This window comes from Coregonus clupeaformis, chromosome 36 (genome assembly GCF_020615455.1).
Source record: "Coregonus clupeaformis isolate EN_2021a chromosome 36, ASM2061545v1, whole genome shotgun sequence".
In the NCBI taxonomy this organism is placed as follows: Eukaryota; Metazoa; Chordata; class Actinopteri; order Salmoniformes; family Salmonidae; genus Coregonus; species Coregonus clupeaformis.
The window spans coordinates 27,922,533-27,944,173 of NC_059227.1; the positions used below are offsets into that span (position 1 = coordinate 27,922,533).

At 40.0% G+C, this 21,641-nt stretch overlaps 1 protein-coding gene across 1 annotated transcript; it reads left to right on the forward strand.

Moving 5' to 3' along the window:
• The first annotated feature begins 1,547 nt into the window (after positions 1–1,547).
• On the forward strand, positions 1,548–21,380 carry LOC121552475 (uncharacterized protein C14orf132). Its single transcript, XM_041865412.2, has 2 exons — positions 1,548–1,781; positions 19,972–21,380. Exons 1-2 carry the CDS (start codon positions 1,755–1,757, stop codon positions 20,194–20,196), a joined length of 252 nt encoding a protein of 83 aa, XP_041721346.1. The 5' UTR covers positions 1,548–1,754; the 3' UTR covers positions 20,197–21,380.
• The last annotated feature ends 261 nt before the right edge of the window (positions 21,381–21,641 follow it).

Sequence of the window (21,641 nt, forward strand, 5' to 3'; positions counted from 1 at the left end):
TGTTTTTTAACAGGACAATGACCCAACACACTTCCAGGCTTCGTAAGTGCTATTTGACCAAGAAGGAGAGTGATGGAGTGCTGCATCAGATGAACTGGCCTCCACAATCCCCCGACCTCAACCCAATTGAGATGGTTTGGGATGAGTCGGACGGCAGAGTGAAGGAAAAGCAGCCAACAAGTGCTCAGCATATGTGGGAACTCCTTCAAGACTGTTGGAAAAACATTCCAGGTAAAGCTGGTTGAGAGAATGCCAAGAGTGTGAAAAGCTGTCATCAAGGCAAAGGGTGGCTATTTGAAGAATCTCAAATATAAAATGTATTTTGATTTGTTTAACACTTTTTTGGTTACTACATGATTCCATATGTGTTATGTCATAGTTCTGATGTCTTCACTAATATTCTACAATGTAGAAAATAGTAAAAATAAAGAAAAACCCTTGAATGAGTAGGTGTGTCCAAACTTTTGACTGGTACTGTACGTTCGGACCTCTTGGAGTAACGGTTATAGTGTTGGCTTGACAGTCGCATTGGTGTCAAAAGTGGGATGGCGCCTGTGAGGCCATCAAAGAGGCGTGTACACGTGAGATTCTTGGTACAGAGAAGTGTGGGGACACGCTCTCCCAGAGGAAGGGGGTAATGTAGTGACCTTAAACCAACACCTAGCAACCTCAGTAAGCTGTTCGGACATCTTGGTGTGACAGTTAAGGTGTTGGCTTGACAGTCGCTGGACCTGGGTTTGAGTCCAGGTCAGGGGGGGCTACCCCCTGTATTCGCTGAAGTATCATTAAGAATAAGATGAAGGATGTCATCCAAAGTGACAAAAGAAAGCGTGGGGATACTGAAAATAGACCACAGATATAATACATTAAACATTTTCTAATCCATCTACCAATAATTTATCATACAGCCTCCTTTGCATTTAACATAGGTACTCAGACAGCGCATGATTAATTGCTTCTTGAAATATGGCCCTCATTAAATATTGCAAGCAGACATGGTTTCTGAATGTCACGTTCGTTGTATAAAGGATCGGACCAAGGTGCAGCGTGGTATGCGTACATAGTCGTTTGTTTTAATAAACACCGACAAAATAACAAAATCAAACAGAAACAAGATCCCACAACTAAAGTAGGCAACATGGCTGCCTAAGTATGATCCCCAATCAGAGACAATGACCAACAGCTGCCTCTGATTGGGAACCACACCCGGCCAACATAGAAATATATAAATTAGATTTCACACCCTGACCAACCCAACTAGAGATCTCAATGTCAGGGCATGACACTGAAGCACAAGCTCTTGTTGTATTTCCAAATTCACAGATAAATGTGCTAAGAGTAGGCAAGACAACTCAATTAGACTGTCATAACTACTCTCGAAAACACTGCGTGACTAGCAGTTAGGGTTCATATCACTGTAGGCTATTAAAAAGAGGGCCAAAGGTGCGACATCATGATTCTCCTGGTTCTCTTAATAATAACGGGTCTGACTTCTCAGTCTCTCTCTCTCTCTCTCTCTCTCTCTCTCTCTCACACACACACACACGGCTGTTGCGCACTTTCTCTCTCTGTAAAGGTTGTCGTATGTTCCAATACCATAGTCGCCTACTCGGCTACGCTACTTGCATACGCTATGAACGTTGGCTGGATCTGAGAATGTTGGTGGGAAAAACGTTCTAATTACATTTTGGAGAAAACAAGGGCGACTCGACACTGTTTCAAGATAGACAACGGTGTAACAACGGTGTAACACAATGGATCTCTCATTTATGGCTGCGCAGGTAAGTGAGTGTGACATTTTTGGTATTAGTAATCAAGAGAAGTTATGTGTGGTTTCCATGCAATTATCGGCTAATAATTATTTGAACTAATAGGCTAAATGCGTTTTCAAAAGCTTACTAATGTGCAGAAGGTAGTGAGGAGATAACCCATTCTTTATGGCGTCTGTATGGGTTATTTATTGTCTACCGACATACGCACGAAGTTTCTCTCTCCCGATTAACTTGATTTTGTCATCAACAAGCTAAACTAACCTTTCGCGGATAAACAGCTGTAACAGCCATCCCACCCTAAATCTTGAGATCAATATAGTATTTAAACCGACTGTAATACAACTAGTTGATTTTTTCAAAATATACAATTTGGTCAGTAAGCTTTAGGAAATAATACGATGTTAGCACGAATTAGATTTGGCTAAAGTTACTTTTAATTAATGAAATGTAATGTAATGAAATTAGTAATATAAAAATAAAATATAAAATGTATGCATAAATGTTTTCATCCATTTTCTATTATTTTGTCCATGCTGATGTCCCTCTGATCATCAATGCAGTTCTTATATCTGACTGAGATGTCAGACAACTGTGTAATCAACAGGATAATTAAAGTAATCAAATGTAATCAGCCCAGATGAGATCTATGCAATTACAATAGACTCGGAGTTGATCAATATATATTAAGGTAGGCTACTCTAGGCATTATATGGCAGGTTACCATGCCATATTGCAAATATGTGATTTACAATGTGAAATGTCATTTACCACTCTTACCTTGAACATGTAACTCCTCATAACGACTCTAATAAATGAAACATGACAATAACACACCAGTCAATGGACAATGTTTACGATTCACCTTGATTTTCATTGATAGCCTATTTACTTTTCTCTGATTATGAGTGTGATGCCCTCATGGCTGCACATGTATGGAAATGAAGTTGGCTATGTCTTTTTAGAAAACATGGGCGTCATTAAGGTGGCCAAGGGGAGAGAAGACCATTTCATTTTTAGCTTTTTTTGTGTGTTGTTTAATCTCACTTTTTGGTTCAAGTGTTACCTGAACAACAACAAAAAATAGTTGGCCCAAATTTAGCTCCAATTTGAGAAAATGTAGGCAAACATTTTGTCAATTCAAAATGATGTGTTTGCTCAACTCGTCTCATATGTTAATTAAACTATAAATTATTATTTGGGCATCTTAACTAAAAATGGCTGTGCAACTGGTTACAGACACACACAGTGATTTTAACATACAACGTTTTTAACTTACATATATTTAACATACAGGATTACATTGTGCATGTTCATTTATACTCACCTGGGATTTGAACTGGCAGCCTCTTGGTTCATGGCATTCCAATCTTCCGGCTATGCCACCATATCTGTGTCATTTATCAGTTAATCTAACTATTCTCTCATCATTGATTTGATTTACTTATTTCAGCAATTTTTGGTTTTTCTGTTATCTAATGTTACTCCTTAATCACTATGATAAATAAAATAGATTTTCTTGAGTGTACTTTTAACAGAGCTGAGATTTACTTTGAAGTGCAATGTGTAGCAAGGCAGGTGAAATCAGTCATTGACACAGACATGGTTGTGGTAGCAAGAAGATTGGAAGAGGTTGTGAGTTCAAATCACAGGTTGAATATGAATTACTGTATACATGTCAACGTGTGTCAAATATGAAAACATTATATGTTAAAAGCATTAGTTCCTCCACAGATTATTTTAGGTAAGTCATATTTATGAGACAATTGTAGCAAACACATCATGTTAAGTTGACTGAATTTCTGCCTATGTTTTTTCAAGTTGGAGCTATGTTTGCGCCAACTATTTGTTTTTAGTTCTGGTAACACTTGGGCCGGAAAAAAACCCAGTGGAACCAGTTACTTAATAATAATTAGTTGAAACAAAACAACTTACAGTGTGGGGTGTTAGCCAGGTGCCTGACTAGTTGGAATGTAACGAGGTATCAGCTAAATTCCCTTGTATTTAGAGGCTTTCTGACAGGGATGAAAGTTTTTAAATCCTCAATAAAGCTGACCATAGTATCTCACAAAGCCCACACTGAATGTGTATGGTCAACACATTATGCAATCAGCATACAGAACTTTCAGGTTACTGTAGGAAAATACAAAATAAAGACTGATATTACAACAGTATAACCATGAGCTAGGACGCCATCAAATATCTTCATGTCACCACTCATTCCACTCAACATCCATCCATACTATACTTATCAATGACAGATCCTCAATCATCTGTCAACTACAAAACAGTATTAATCAAGGCTGTCTCTGTTCCTGTGGGTGTTCAGAGTCTAGGTCTGGGAGGTCATGTGTGGGGGAAATATGTAGGGTGCTTTCCTCCACGGCTCTAGACAGCTGTGCGGTGGTGCGAGGAAGTGATGGCTGATGGGAGGACGGCATCGGTAAGACAGAGAGGTTGACACAGCTCTGCCTGCCACCTTGAGAGAGCGCTCCATTAGTCTTTGACCGGGGCGCCACGTTTCTCTGCCTGACTTCTCCACGACGCTCTCTGCTTTGCTCAGTGTCATCTCACCCTCGATGCCCTGGCTGACAGACAGGAGGTAGTCACTTTCATATTAATGCTGGAGAGCCCTCTGAGATGCTCCTTTACCAAATTGTTCCAACATGGGTTGCTATGACAGAACTTGGTAACTATGCAGGCTTAAGAATAAGCACTAAGTGCCTCAGTTTCTCACTTCCTACTCACCCTTATTACATTACTCCCATTCTTATTACATTCTTATTATTAAATGTCTCTCTTCCATCTCATTATGCCTTCATACACAAAAAAATGCTGGGTTAAAAACAACCCATCGCTGGGTAAATAGTGGATAGATCACGTTGGGTTATTTTTGACCCAGCCAGTTGGGTCATTTAGTTGGGTTATTGAGCTATGATCCACCGGGTCAGATCAAAAGACTGGAAGCGTGGCTTAGTAGGGGCGTGGCTTTCGGGTCGTAATTTTTGGTCCCCGGTGAGAGTAAATGTCATTATGGTTGATCTGTTTTGTTGTATTGTCAAACACATTAAGGGTGAGCACTGACACTTTTGTAGCTTAATGAGGCTTACACAAGTTAAGTTCCTCAAGTGTCTATGCGTATCCCAGTGTTGGGATAGTTACCACTTTGTTATGATATTTAAATAATGTTATTAATTGTATATTAAAATATGTAATGTGCAAGAATATTGAAGAAAATTGAAATTTGCAGTGTACAAACATAACATGATGAACAGGAATGACATTTACATGGGTGGCCAAAAATACCTATCTGAACGCCACGTCCCCAATAGGACATGCCTCCTGAAAATAACCTCTAGAGTTTAAGCCGGGGTTGGGGTGTTCTACTAAGCTATAACATATGGAATTGTTTTAAGATGGTCATACAAAGGATCATTTAGATATTTGATTTGGAATTTTGGGATCCCTTTAGGTATAAAAAAAAGATGTAAAAAAGATGAAATATTGAATTTGGCCTTACTGCTATTAGCCCATAGAAACACATTGAATAACAGCATCATACATGGAAAAACAGATAGCCAAAAAATACATCTAAAGGAATGTTGTTTTTGAAGTGTCTGTCCTATATCTGAGCGATATAAGAAAGATCAGGAAACGTCCATGATTATTTTTTTTACTGGTACCGGGCTACCTTCAGGTGAGTCTTGTGAGGCTTGTGAGCATCCTACAGCAAAACAGGGGTCACAATAGAGGAGTCATAATAGTTTGTAGGCCACCGTTCAGATGCTACAGACGTTTTCATGAGAAGACCGATTTTCGGGATGTCTCATGGTCTGACAAACACCGCTTTAGCTCTGCCACCTTTGACCGCAGATGCGGAAGGCCGATATTGGCGGATGCAGTGGATTGAGATGCAGCCCATGCAAAAAACCTGATATTTCTACCTTAAACAGACAGATTTTGATGGGGATGTTTGTATTATGCTAGTTAGATTTTCGCGGGGCTACGGAAATTGACTCAAGAAATTAACCCATGTTTGGGTAATCCAAAGGCGTGGCCTATTCGGGGTGTGGCTTTAAGATAGTTATTTTTGGCCACCTGTGAGAGTAAATGTAATTAATGTTTATCATCAAGTTTGTACACTGCAAATTATTGTGAAATTCCTTCACATTACACATTTTAATATGACATTTATAAAAGTACTATTTCAATATTATAACAAAGTGGTAACTATACCAACATTGGGATATGCATAGGCACTTAAGGAACTCATAGTCTTGTGTAAGCCTTATTAAAGATACAAACCTGTCTGAGCTCAACATGTACTGACAATACAACAGAACAGATTAACTGGAATGACATTTACTCTCACAGGTAGCCAAAATAACTATCTGAAAGTCATGCCCCTACTCCAGTATTCTGCTCTGAAAATGTGGATCATAGCTCAAAACCCAGCATCAACAACCCAATTTATAGAAAATATTGGTTGTTTGTGACCCAACTGGCTGGGTCAAAATAACCCATGTGTTCTGTCCAATATTTACCCAAATTGGGTTGTTTTTAAACCAGCATTTCTTTTAGTCTACATGTCCATTGGAAACCAGAGAGAGAGGGAGCAATCATCTGGGTTGCACCTAACTTCATTACGCTGTTGGTGGTATAAACAGTCTGAACATTTACGGTGCTTTCTTTAGAAATGTTTCTATCTGCTAGCCTTAATCTCAAACAGGAGCAAACTTGTAATGAGCCCTAATGTTTTGCCAAATGACTTTACCCTAAATCGTATCCTTCATTTTGTGCCTTTGATGCAGATTAATCGTGGGCTATATTCCTTTTAAGTTTTGACAGATGATGAAGGATGCTTGAAGTTTGCACGTTTTTTTTCATATAATGGCCATGATTGCAATCAAGAATTCCCATTATTCCTACTTGAGCCATTCCGTTTATCTCTTGCCACTGATACCGATGCTTCTTTCAACTCTTATTGAATTTCTCCTTTCTGCTTGGCCACTGCTTAAGACATTTTCATTTTTATACCCTATAACTAAAGAGGAATAGTTCTACTGCTTTTGCAAGACTCTTGCTGTGTATGTTATATGTCACACACTGATTTTAGCATCAATCTACTACATTCATGTTTTCTATTTCATGCTCTCATACTATTCTATACATCCTTGGTTTTGATCATTAATGTTGTTTGTTGCTAAATTAATTTACAGCACACATCAGCTGTCAGTAAGCGAGATGCTTATTAGTGGCTTCAGTGTATTCTGTAGAGAGGGTGATTATGCTGATAACCATGTCTCACGATGCCTCTGTGTGTAAATGAATGAGGATGTACACCCATGATGCTTGTAGGTTGTTTACCCTGTAGAGAAAGGAAATTGGAGCGCAAATGAAAATGTCAGTGTGGGATGCCATAGAGTTAGTGAGCCATTACCTGTAGCCACAGGGACAAGGAAGCAGCCTAAGGAGGGCAACCTATTTCCAAACTTAATCGACTTAAACATTTCTTAAAATATATTTAGGCCCCTATTCCAGGCATGGTCAAGTGAATAAATGGGACTGTGGTCATACATTAGATCATCTTTTGTTTAGTCATCCGTCATTCTTCTACTCCCTATTAATAGCAATGTACTGTGAATGAACAAGCATGTCCATGACTTACAATATTTAACCTTACAGAGCAGAAGGAAATGCCCCCAATACCTTACTTGCACAGCAGTGCATCAGGCAGTAGTTATATTTTACCCCCATTAACATTACCAGATGTACATAAAGTAAATTAACTGATAATACAAAAAATCCAACAACCATTGCAAAAAAATCCAAACAACCATATTTTGAGTTATTAATGGGCATTGATACATTTTCACGAGTCATCACTTAATTAAACTACATAAATACATAAAATTAAGAATTCTCCAAGGAGCGCACAAAAGGAACATAATGATATGGATGTTGGGTCTGGGATGTTAATTTTCTTCAAAGGATCTGCGATGTTTAATGAGTGCAGTGATTTACTGCATTTATAATCCATATACAGTATTGTGTTGTCTTTTTCGACCTGAAAAGGTACAGTGAGGGAAAAAAGTATTTGATCCCCTGCTGATTTTGTACATTTGCCCACTGACAAAGAAATTATCAGTCTATAATTTTAATGGTAGGTTTATTTGAACGGTGAGAGACAGAATAACAACAATAAAATCCAGAAAAACACATGTCAAAAATGTTATAAATTGATTTGCATTTTAATGAGGGAAATAAGTATTTGACCCCTCTCAATCAGAATGATTTCTGGCTCCCAGGTGTCTTTTATACAGGTAACGAGCTGAGATTAGGAGCACAAATCTTAAAGGGAGTGCTCCTAATCTTAGTTTGTTACCTGTATAAAAGACACCTGTCCACAGAAGCAATCAATCAATCAGATTCCAAACTCTCCACCATGGCCATGACCAAAGAGCTCTCCAAGGATGTCAGGGACAAGATTTTAGACCTACACAAGGCTGGAATGGGCTACAAGACCATCGCCAAGCAGCTTGGTGAGAAGGTGACAACAGTTGGTGCGATTATTCACAAATGGAAGAAACACAAAATAACTGTCAATCTCCCTCGGCCTGGGGCTCCATGCAAGATCTCACCTCGTGAAGTTGCAATGATCATGAGAACGGTGAGGAATCAGCCCAGAACTACATGGGAGGATCTTGTCAATGATCTCAAGGCAACTGGGACCATAGTCACCAAGAAAACAATTGGTAACACACTACGCCGTGAAGGACTGAAATCCTGCATCGCCCGCAAGGTCCCCCTGCTCAAGAAAGCACATATACAGGCCCGTCTGAAATTTGCCAATGAACATCTGAATGATTCAGAGGAGAACTGGATGAAAGTGTTGTGGTCAGATGAGACCAAAATCGAGCTCTTTGGCATCAACTCAACTCGCCGTGTTTGGAGGAGGAGGAATGCTGCCTATGACCCCAACAACACCATCCCCACCATCAAACATGGAGGTGGAAACATTATGCTTTGGGAGTGTTTTTCTGCTAAGGGGACAGGACAACTTCACCGCATCAAAGGGACGATGGACGGGGCCATGTACCGTCAAATCTTGGGTGAGAACCTCCTTCCCTCAGCCAGGGCATTGAAAATGGGTCGTGGATGGGTATTCCAGCATGACAATGACCCAAAACACACGGCCAAGGCAACAAAGGAGTGGCTCAAGAAGAAGTACATTAAGGTCCTGGAGTTGCCTAGCCAGTCTCCAGACCTTAATCCCATAGAAAATCTATGGAGGGAGCTGAAGGTTCGAGTTGCCAATCGTCAGCCTCGAAACCTTAATGACTTGGAGAAGATCTGCAAAGAGGAGTGGAACAAAATCCCTCCTGAGATGTGTTCAAACCTGGTGGCCAACTACAAGAAACGTCTGACCTCTGTGATTGCCAACAAGGGTTTTGCCACCAAGTACTAAGTCATGTTTTGCAGAGGGGTCAAATACTTATTTCCCTCATAAAGATGCAAATCAATTTATAACATTTTTGACATGCATCTTTCTGTATTTTGTTGTTGTTATTCTGTCTCTCACTGTTCAAATAAACGTACCATAAAAATTATAAACTGATAATGTCTTTGTCAGGGGGCAAACGTACAAAATCAGCAGGGGATCAAATACTTTTTTCCCTCACTGTAGTATGTAAATCTAAATGAAATGTTGCTGGTCCAATGTTCACCAGAGGTGACGATTTGTCAACGTGAATTTTCTTTCCATGATGTAGTTATTATTGAATGGGACATATCATTATTGATTGATGTAATTGTTTCACATCATAATTCATCATATTTAATATATTCACAGATACTCAGACATGTTGTGTTCTTTACATTCAGGCAAGCCTAATTGAATAGAAGAAAATATCATCTTTGTTTAAAGACGATATTCTTCATTTTTTAAAATTGTGTTATAACTTCTGAAACATTAAATTATGCCCTTAGGTTATAAATTGCATCGTGAAGGCTGTATCTGACCTGGTGTCTTGGCGGAGTCAGAGGTCCCCATTCTACCCTGGTTATGTCACATTACAGTAGAAGCCATGCTGTGACGCAACTGGTCTGGGGACAGGGCTTCCACATCCTGTGTAACTCATCATCACTACAGCGGGGGTTACTTCCAGTGCCTCAAACAAACATAGTTAAGGGTGTAGGGAACAAACCCATTGCTGCATACAGCAGTCCTGCTCCTGGTCTATACACTGGTCATAGAGTTCAACTCAGACTTACTGGAGGGCATCTATCTGCCCAGTGACTCATCATGAACAGTATGATAAAAGGGGGCCAAGGAGTGTACAGTAAGGAGAGTCCTCTGGATCATCCCTATAGCCCTCTGCACTGTGGAACACTGTGGATTGCTATTGTAGCAGTAGTACCAACCCAGAGAAGGGGCCCATTCCAAATGGCACCCTATTACCTATATAGTGCACTACTTTCTACCTGGGCCCATAGGGCTCTGGTCAAAGTAGTTCACTATATAGGAAATAGGGTGCCATTTGGGACACAACCAAGATTATTCAAAAAGGTAGCCACTTTCAGTCCTCGTTTACTCCTGTGTGTAATCTCTATGGAAATGTTTTGACTAAGTAGTTCTACTTGAACTTGAGGTCTGTGGTGTCATGATTCAATGACATTTCAAATGCAAAGCAGAAAACTACTCAAACGTGAACTGTGCTGGGTATGCGCCACATCTGAGGAATAGCAATCAGTCAAATGTTCTCTCCATACCTATCTCTCTATTAATACTTACACAGTTTGTTACAGAAAGTCCTGGCAAATATGCTTATTTCCACAGGGGCTATGGCTGCTATCATACTCCTGCAGTGCCACTTTACTGAAAACACTCCAATCTCAGGGAAATTGGAAGCTATCGCTCGGTGGAAAAGTGTGTTATCTAATGTTAGTCCAAATGTATGGGTTTTCTCTCTCTCTTTCTCTCTCTCTCGTTCTCTATCTCTCTCTCTCCCACTCCCTCTCTCACTCACTCTCTCTCTCTCTCTCTCTCTCAGTTACTTTTTTCAAGTCTTTTTGTGATTCAAAGTCAGAGAGGTTTTAATGCCCATTCTAGAATGCCCTTCTACCCAATCAGAAACGAGTATTTAACAATGATGTGGTATAAATGTATTTTTTTCGGTGTGATATGTCAATGTCTATTTCAAGAAATGACATTTGAAGGGTTAATGTGTCAATACTTGTTATGCAAAAATTTTGTGTGGAATTGGAGGTACCAAACTATTTGAGGTGTTGCTCCCCTCAGATCCCAATTAGTTTTGCCATTGGGACTAGTCAATAGGTAACTTCTTGTGACTTATGTTGTCTAGAGGATGTCTACACTCCATGACTACTCGGTATGACCACACCGGTGGTCACGAATCATGACCGCAGTCAAATTCCAGTGACCGTTTAGTCACGGTACCTAGGCTTCTCCTAGCTCTGATGCTGCTGATGGTCATTAGTAGCCTACCAACCTTGCTAACTGCCTGGTACTCAGCACTCTAATCACTCTGACATCAATGCAAATGTGATTGAAAATCTAATCAAACACGTCATGAGAGCCCACGAGTTCATGTTGCACAATTGCGTGAGAAAACAGAGTGATGGCCTCTAGTAAAAAGAGGATACCATCAGCTTTCTATAGGCTAGGCCTACTATATTTATTTATCAACTTTCCTAATATTAAGGACATTGCTTCTCTTTACAACAGGAGTATAGCCTACCTGGCTGGCATGAAAATGAACCACGGGAAAAGCGTCCTCCATTCGCTATTTAAGTGCATAGATGACATGTTTCGAGACAGGTTCATGACAATGGTCCATTCTAAATCAAAACAAATTTCACACATATATTATTTAGTATATGTAAAGACAAGATTAAATCAAGAATAGTCTGATGGGTGACAATATTAGCCTATCACTTGTGAATGATATATTATCACTTGTGAATGATGCCCAGCTTGTGTGCAGTAAGGCGAGAAACAGCGAATGCCTTCTTTTTTTGGTGACTTTTTCGAATCATAGTCACACACCTCATGTAGTCTAGCCCATAGGCCTATATGTTTTGATAAGGTTTGTATCACAACTAAAGTGGCCAAATAACTTCTTAAAATGAAGCACATTAATCCGCTTTACAACCGGTGTAGAGCCTAACTGGCATACATAGGCGGCGTGTGAGTTTAACATTTGGGGAAAATCATTTTCACCATAAAAATTTACCCTTATAATAAAGCATTACACGCATAATCGTATTTGCGGTCACTTTTGAGAATGGTGTTTTCCCGCTAATTGATTGCATTTTGGAACATTCGGGCTTATAGCCTACTGCCGTGTGCGCATTTCTGTGCTTATAATGTGAAGAAAGCAGCCTGTACCCTGTAATGCAGCCCAGTGGATAGCGTTACAGTACATCACATGGAGCCCAGCCCCAGAGTGGCGCTAACGCTAACTCTGAGATCCCATGCCCCTCTTTGTGATTAACCTATCACCTGGCTGCATACTAAAGTGAAGACTCACCCAGGCAGTGAGCCAGCAGGAGGGGACTAATCACAGTCTGCGGAAAGTCCCATGTCCTTCTTGTCATGGTTGAGTGATGGACGTCTTGCTCAGTTTGCTTGATGGCCACCGCTGTTACAGGAATGTGGTTAGCCCCACTCTGAGCCCAGACACAAACTTTTAGGGGAAAGTAGTAGTGGTGGGAAACAGTATAATATTGATAATTCAATACAAAATTGGTACCGGGCGATATGTCGTGGTATATCGCGATAGCATGTCATATCGTGATAATATTGTGGCATATCATGATATGTTTTTATTCTTCCTCCTTGTCTACACTTTTCAAAAAAACGGTTCACATTTTCTATTTTCCTTTATCCCCATAAGACATTCTCATCCAGGGGAAGATAGAAAGACGGCGTGGAGGTTTAAAGAGAGAGGGAAGCTTGGTGAATTTTTGTATAAAAGGGGGTGTGCAGCAATGATAGGCTAATGATTAGTACAGCATTGTGTAATTCTTACAGAGCCAAGAGAGAATTAAAGAAGAGCTTGGCCCAGGCAGGCACATAGTACTGTTACAGATCTGAGTGATTTGGAACAAGCAAAAAAATAGCAAAAATAGCTGGCTAACTCTGTTTTGTCAAAGATTCTCTGTCTTCAGTAGTATGACGGCACTCAACCAGACAGGCTTGAGAAATGGTGCCTCGCCAGATACTACTTTGTAACGTGAAATTGCTTGCATGTTTCAGCATTGCTTTCCATGCTATAAATGACACGCCACACTCATTAAGTGGAGGTAGGCTTGATATGACTGGGGAAAATAGCATGTCTATGGATTGTGGAGGCAGAAATCCAACAATTGCAACACATTTTCCAAATGAAATGGTAGGTCATGAACTATGCAAAATAGTGTAGTTCTTATTACCTGAAGATGACAAAGTGTCCTATGCGTGATTTGCATAGAATACTTTACCGTAGTAACAGAGTTCACTGAGAGACATGGAATGAGTTCTTAGCAATAAATGTACAAAGGTCAGGATATAGCAGATTTAAATGTCTGGTCTGTAATAGCATACAGGATAACAAAGTCCGTATGGGAAAATAGTGGTAAAGCTCAGATATGTATTGTCATGTGAAGCAGGGGTTTATAGGTACTGGACTCCATATTGAAGTCCGTAAAAAAGTAATTGAGAATATGTGGGCCAGAATTGCTATACGTGTGAATCCATGAACCATCCATGAACCTATTTTTACTAGATTGAAGTGTTTCACTTTATGTTTTGTTAGAGACGATATCATATTGGTTTCTCAAGTTTTAGACATTTATATACCTTTTGAATGATGGGTTCTTTTGGTTTCGTGAGAGAGGCAGCTATGAGAGAGGTAGTCGTGACTGATGCTGTGTGGACGTTTCAAAAGCATGTAGTATTCTCAACTTCTTGCAAATAGCATTATTTTACAGTAATTATAGCCTGACTTAACGGGGACACCCGATTTTTCTGTAAACACATGGGGCATTTTCTGTAAACACGTGCTTTCCCTGCTTGGTTTGTATGAATAAAAGCATTATAATGGCCTGGAACATTACCATAAGTGTGCACAGTAGCCCGTAGTTAATGGATGATATTTGCAGTGTGTTTAGGAGAAGAGAGGAGAATGTCACTGTTGCTACCCATTGGCTCAGTAGTCTATTTGTACGAAATACTGATTATTTTGGGATACTAGTGGAAATAAGAGAAAGTGCACTTCACAGGTGAGTAATTTACAGTTGATGGAAGTGCTCAGAGTCATTACTATACTCTAAGTCCAAAGTGGACATGTGAGTGGTCATTCAGTGGTTCTGCTAAGCAAGCTTTGGGATATTTAGTCTGTACTTGCGATAGAATACAACATGTTACATCCTTTTTCTTCACGCTGAAACCTCTGGCTATAGGATCGAAGATAATTTAGTGAACAGAGAGTTCCATGACTGACGACAGACTGGAGGCTTATTTGAGGAACTGCCTGTAGAAACATAAAGACGTTGACAGCTTCTGACAGCTGCTTTGTAAAGGAGAATCCTAAAGTGCTCTCTAACACATATCCTCTAGTCCAGGCTGTAGGGTTGAAGACAGCCGCTTATATACAGGGACTATACTGAGACTCATATGAGGATATAGTTTGTACTCTGTTGATGTTCAGTCCTATGGAAGCTCTTTTGAAATGCTTTGCTTTCTCCCCTGATAAAAAACAGACAGAAGTACGGTGTTCTATGTGCTATCATACTGTACTGTGTACTACAACAAGTGGTCATATTTTAACACAAAATAAATGGTGATGTCTTTCACTTCTTTTCACTTTCATTATGTGAGGATCAGTGGGTATCCTAACAAAATAGAACGAGCATCAGAGCAACACGAGACATTGTGAAGGGGAGAAAGCACTGACAAAAAATACTAACTGTACACTTGGAGATTTACATAGAAAGGGATTGTGACAGTGACAAAGAGCAAATGAGTGCAGGAAATCAACTGAATTTAGATAATAAATCCAGGTCATCTAGCCAGGGCAGTATTGAGGCTCCAGACCTTGCTATCTTGTTGATCTCTTAATTATTGTCTCAGCTGTGATTTAGCACAGTCTACACTAGGGAACCAATATGCAAGATCCATTTGTTCTAGCCAGAAAGCAATTTCTAAAAGCCGCAATGGTGGTGACAGACACCTCTATTACCCTGAACATAGCACTTTAATGGCTAGTTGGAGACAGACGTGTGTAATACGATGCATGAACGAATGAGCATGTGTGAGCGCCATCGCTCATTCGGACAGAGCGGTTTGTCTTCATAGGCACACTGACTTGTCCCTTTGAGGGAAGGTGCCTGGGGCAGTCTGGGTTGTTGTGCGTCTTAGTGTTTTGTCGGTGTGTGCATGTGCATGTGCATGTGCATGTGTATGACAGTGATGTTTAGCAGATGAAACAAGGAACAATTGATTAAAGACAACACTTTTATGTCTTAGTTACCTTGTAAGGTACTTCAATGGAAAGTATTGACAGCATTGTATAGCAATCAAGCAGTCGACCTCTTAGTGACACCTTGGAATGGATGTCCAGTTCACAAATGGACAGTGTGTATTCCATTACCAGACAAAGTCAGCGACAGAGTCAGCTTTGCATTGGTGAACAGCTTTAAATGAAAAAAAGAACATGTTTGAGGAATCATTTACTTTTAATGTATGTTCACATTCCCCAATCATGTTTCAAATGGTTTGAATCTTCTCTGATCAACAGATAAAAGGGAAACTTATTGAAAGCATAATTTCTTCAATGAGATGAGTATCCACCCAGGGGCAGCAGGTAGCCTTGAGGTTATAGCATTGGGCCAGTAAATGAAAGGTTTCTGGTTTGAATACCGGAGCTGACGAGGTGAAAAAAACTATCTGTTGCTGTACTATTGAGCAATTGTTACAGGGTGCGGAACAATGGCGACCCTGGCCGTGACCCCACTCCCTGCAAGTGTCTCAGGGTGAGTTTGGGATACGCAAAAAAAAAACTTTTCCATAACGTAACGGCAAATATAAGCACCCCCTTAAATTATTGTTAAACTTGTCTTTTATGATGGTTGTATGAGGACATTTTGTTCATGTCTTTTTGACAACCAGAAATATACTATTAGAAGCATTTATTTAGTTGTAATGACCCCAGATAACAACCAAATGACGTCTTTCCTATGACTTGTTAATGTTGTCATGACAAAATACACATTTACCTGGTTGCTACAGAGACAGTTTGGTTGTAGTCTGTTATATACACTACAAGTCAAAAGTTTGAACACACCTACTCATTCAAGGGTTTTTCTTTCTTTTTACTATTTTTTACATTGTAGAATAATAGTGAAGACATCAAAACTATGAAATAACACATATGGAATCATGTAGTAAACAAAAAAGTGTTAAACAAATCAAAGTTTATTTTATATTTGAGAATTTTCAAATAGCCACCGTTTGCCTTGATGACAGCTTTGCACACTCTTGGCATTCTCTCAACCAGCTTCACCTGGAATGCTTTCCCAACAGTCTTGAAGGAGTTCCCACATATGCTGAGCACTTGTTGGCTGCTTTTCAATCACTCTGCGGTCCGACTCATCCCAAACCATCTCAATTGGGATGAGGTCGGGGGATTGTGGAGGCCAGGTCATCTGATGCAGCAGTCCATCACTCTCCTTGTTCAAATAGCCCTTACACAGCCTGGCGATGTGTTGGGTCATTGTCCTGTGGAAAAACAAAATACAGTCCCACTAAGTGCAAACCAGATGGGATAACGTATCGCTTGATGGTTTTTGCGACTGCACTTGAAGAAACTTTCAAAGTTCTTGAAATTGTCCGTATTGACTGACCATGTCTTAAAGTAATGATGTTTCTCTTTGCAAGTTTGAGCTGTTCTTGCCATAATATGGACTTGGTCTTTTACCAAATAGGGCTATCTTCTGTATAGCCCCCCTACCTTGTCACAACACAACTGATTGGCTCAAACGCATTAAGAAGGAAAGACATTCCACTAATGAACTTTTAAGAATGCACACCTGTTTATTGAAATGCATTCCAGGTGAATACCTCATGAAGCTGGTTGAGAGAATGCCAAGGGTGTGCAAAGCTGTCATCAAGACAAAGGGTGGCTATTTGAAGAATCTCAAAAATAAAATATATTTGTTTTAGTTACTACACGATTCCATATGTGTTATTTCATAGTTTGGATGTCTTCACTATTATTCTACAATGTAAAAAATAATAAAAATAAAGAAAAACCCTTGAATGAGTAGGTGTGTCCAAACTTTTGAATGGTTCTGAAAAAAGAAAGATAGAATTTCGCACACTCGGAAAGTATTCAGAGCCAATACTTTTTCCACATTTAGTTACTTTACAGCCTTATTCTAAAATTGATTTAAAAAAGTAAAAATACTCATCAATACATAAAACACACAATAACACATAATAACAAAGCAAAAACAGGTTTTTAGACATTTTTGATATTTTTATTTATTTTTTAACTGAAAAATCACATATACATAAGTATTCAGACCCTTTACTCAGTACTTTGTTGAAGCACTTTTGGCAGCGATTACAGCCTCGAGTCTTCTTGGGTATGACGCTACAAGCTTGGCACACCTGTATTTGGAGAGTTTCTCCCATTCCTCTCTGCAGATCCTCTCAAGCTTGGTCAGGTTGGATGGGGAGCATCGCTGCACAGCTATTTCCAGGCCTCTCCAGATATGTTAGATCAGGTTCAAGTCCGGGCTCTGGCTGGGCCACTCAAGGACATTTAGAGACTTGTCCCGAAGCCATTCCTGCGTTGTCTTGGCTGTGTGCTTAAGGTCGTTGTCCTGTTGGAAGGTGAACGTTCGCCCCAGTCTGAGGTCCTGAGCACTCTGGAGCAGGTTTTCATCAAGGATCTCTCTGTACTTTGCTCTGTTCATTTTGCCTCGATCCTGACTAGTCTCCCAGTCCCTGCCGCTGAAAAACATCCCCAGAGCATGATGCTGCCACCACCATGCTTCACCGTAGAGGTGGTGTCAGGTTTTCTCCAGACGTGACAATTGGCATTCAGGCCAAAGAGTTCAATCTTGGTTTCATTAGACCAGAGAATCTTGTTTCTCATTGTCTGATAGTCTTTAGGTGCCTTTTGGTAAACTCCAAGCGAGCTGTCATGTGCATTTTACTGAGTAATGGCTTCCGTCTGGCCACTCTACCATAAAGGCTTGATTGGTGGAGTGCTGCAGAGATGGTTGTCCTTCTAGAAGGTTCTCCTATCTCCACAGAGGAACTCAAGAGCTCTGTCAGAGTAACCATCGGATTCTTGGTCACCTCCCTGACCAAGGCCCTTCTCCCCCAATTGCTCAGTTTGGCCGGGCTGCCAGCTCTAGGAAGAGTCTTGGTAGTTCCAAACTTATTCCATTTAAGAATGATGGAATCCACTGTGTTCTTGTGGAACTTCAATGCTGCAGAAATGTTTTGGTACCCTTCACCAGATCTGTGCCTCGACACAATCCTGTCTCTGAGCTCTACGGACAATTCCTTCGACCTCATGGCTTGGTTTTTGCTCTGACATGCATTGTCAACTGTGGGACCTTATATAGACAGGTGTGTGCCTTTCCAAATCATGTCCAATCAATTGAATTTACCACAGGTGGACTTCAATCAAGTTGGAGAAACATCTCAAGGAGGATCAATGGAAACAGGATGCACCTGAGCTCAATTTCGAGTCTCATAGAAAAGGGTCTGAATACTTATGTGAATAAGGTATTTCAGTTTTTTATGTTTTATAAATGTGCATACATTTCTAAAATCCTCTTTTCACTTTGTCATTATGGTGTATTGTGTGTAGATTGATTAGGATTTTTATGTATTTAATCCATTTTAGAATAAGGCTGTAACGTGGAAAAAGTCAAGGGGTCTGAATACTTTCCAAAGGCACTGTGTGCTACCAACCTAATAACCAACGTTTCGGCAATGCAGTGCCTTCTTCAGGGTAGTCTGGTTAAATTACATGTTCTCAACCAGAAAACCACTTTACAACCATAACATTACATTCTTAAGATGTAATACGGTATATTTTGCCCTCTGGGCATGAGAGGAAATAAGTTTGACGTGTAGGTGAACTGTCTCTTTAATTCCGCTCATTTCATTATCTGTGAGGTGTGAAAAGCTGGAGCAGTCAGGTGGAAACCTGAAAAATCAGACACATCTACGGAACACTCATCACAGCCCTTTCCTTGATCAGGTCTTTATGTGGCATTGTCTGTCCCTTTATTGCTCTTTTTTATTAGTTTGCTATAGATGAGCAAACAATTAATCTCTATAGGAATGAAAGGGAACAAGGCACTCATAAAGGATCTCGTACTCCATCCCCTCTTTGAGACAATGTTTACAAAATCTATTTTGTATACTGTATCTCTTAACCTCTATTGAATATTTACTTTACATGTGACAAACAAATCTCCACAGAAGGGTTTTCAAAGATGCAGGTAGCAGCGACATCACATTAGAATACGTCTTTCCCCATTGTACACTAATGAGAAGGGACCTCAGTGACAGAGTGGTAATTTGCTGCTATGGGTTATGCTCTAATACGGACTGTGTTGTATAGGATACAACTGTGTGAAGGAGAACACTTTTCTTGTCCCTCTATCATATTTCTGGGGTTTGGCTACCTAAACACAGCTCATATATTCTGTGTGTTATTTTCTGAACATAGTGGATGCTGTCTTGCCATCCTCTTCCCTACTGTAGATGGGTATTGAGATACTGTGTGTATGTTCTGAATGTGTATGCGTAGGTGTAGGAATATGTAGGTTCCATACTATCGCTGGAAAAGCATTCCATTGGCAATACAGTAGCTTGTTGTAGATGCCTTTCAATGAAAAAGTTTTACAATATTTATATAATCTTAATATGTGCTCCAATGGCCTATTCCAGATAAGGGTTCCGCATTCACAATGAATCAAAGCCATTGCAGAAATGTTTTCAGACTATTTACTTAATATTGGAAAGGAGATAAATGAACTGCATATTCAATGAATATCCAAAGGGAGAAGAAGATTAGGTTACTGGACTATATTGATAGGGAAGGAGTGTTTTGGGTTATACATAAAATGTTGCGGTACAAAGTTTAATGGACTTCCTTTTCTCTTTCAGTCTGTCATGGCGGGGGCCTTCATGGACTCGTCACCCAACGATGACTACAGCACGGACCACTCCCTCTTCAACTCCTCAGCCAGCGTCCACGCCGCCTCTATGGCAGCCCATGACCAGCCGGAGCGGGAGCCCATGTCCCGCGACGCCATCTGGCTTTGGATTGCCATCACCGCCACCATTGGGAACATTGTGGTCGTGGGAGTGGTGTACGCCTTCACTTTCTGAGTGGTGGGAGCCATGATGAAGTGTTGCCAGCAGGAGGAAGTTGCTACACAAGATATTTGGACTAAGCTCAGAAACTTGGGAGCGACATTAAGCTCAGAACTCCACAGCAGCCAACAGCCACTCTGAAAGTCTACACTGATACAGTGGAGTGAATGATTCTTACATTGACATCTTGTCCAAGCTTTTGAAAGACAAGGGACAGTTTACAAATACAGAATTGAGTATGTGTAATATGTTGGTCATTTTACTTCAGCCAAAGGTCAAAATATGAAATATTGTGTACATAAGTTCTGTTGATTTTACATAAAAATGTTAACATTTCTGATGAAGCTTTAATAGTGAATGGACTCTAGAAATTGTGTACAGTGATGTATAGTCTACTCTGAATAACCTCTGAGCTAATTGGTCAATTCTGAAATCATCTAAAGGACGTAAAATATTCCTAGACTGAAAATCAAAACCTTTGCAATGTGCCATTCGGAGCGTTTGGAGATCATTGTATGGAAAGTAACACTGATATGTTTTTATCTTCAAAGCATGACACCACAGAGGTTACTGTATTCTAAAGATATCTGCCCAAAGCTAGGTGTTTATGACAAACATTCTAGAAACAGAATGCCTAAAGATCTTCGATTTATTTACTGACCCCATGAAAATATAGTTCACCTGACACTATCGGTTTTGGATCAAGTAAATCTAGTTCTCCCCTTTTCTCCCCTTTTCTTCCTAAGTGAGCTGAATAGACAATCCTTTACGAGCAAATTCATATCAAAGAAAGTATGGGTACACTAAATCTATTTCCCTTAAACACCCCTATCAGACCTCAAATCCATGTGAACGGGATGTACGATTTATAGAAATTGATGTTCACCGTGACTGCTTGTAATTTTCGTTTAGCAATCCACTTTTCACAGATGTTTACATGTGGAAACCACATTCATCACACTTAGAACTCACTTGGATCCAAGTCTAATGTAAATGCCTCTTGATGTGACTGCTGTAACCATAACCATTTTAATGTCGGTCTGAATGTATATTTGGATCTAAGATTATCTTTCTTCCTCTTTATATTCGCTAAACACATTGTAACCCAAACTGCATTCCAAGCCAAATACTCAACAAAAATATAAACGCAACATGTAAAGTGTTGGTCCCATGTTTCATGAGCTGAAATAAACGATCCCAGAAATGTTCCATACGCACAAAAAAGCTTCTTCCTCTCCAATTTTGTGCACAAATTTGTTTACATCCCTGTTAGTGAGCATTTATCCATTGCCAAGATAATCCATCCACCTGACAGGTGTTGCATATCAAGAAGCTGATTAAACTGCATGATCATTACACAGGTGCACCAGTATGAAAATGTATGCACTCTAACTGTAAGTCGCTCTGGATAAGAGCGTCTGCTAAATGACTAAAATGTAAATGTAAATGTGCTGTAGACA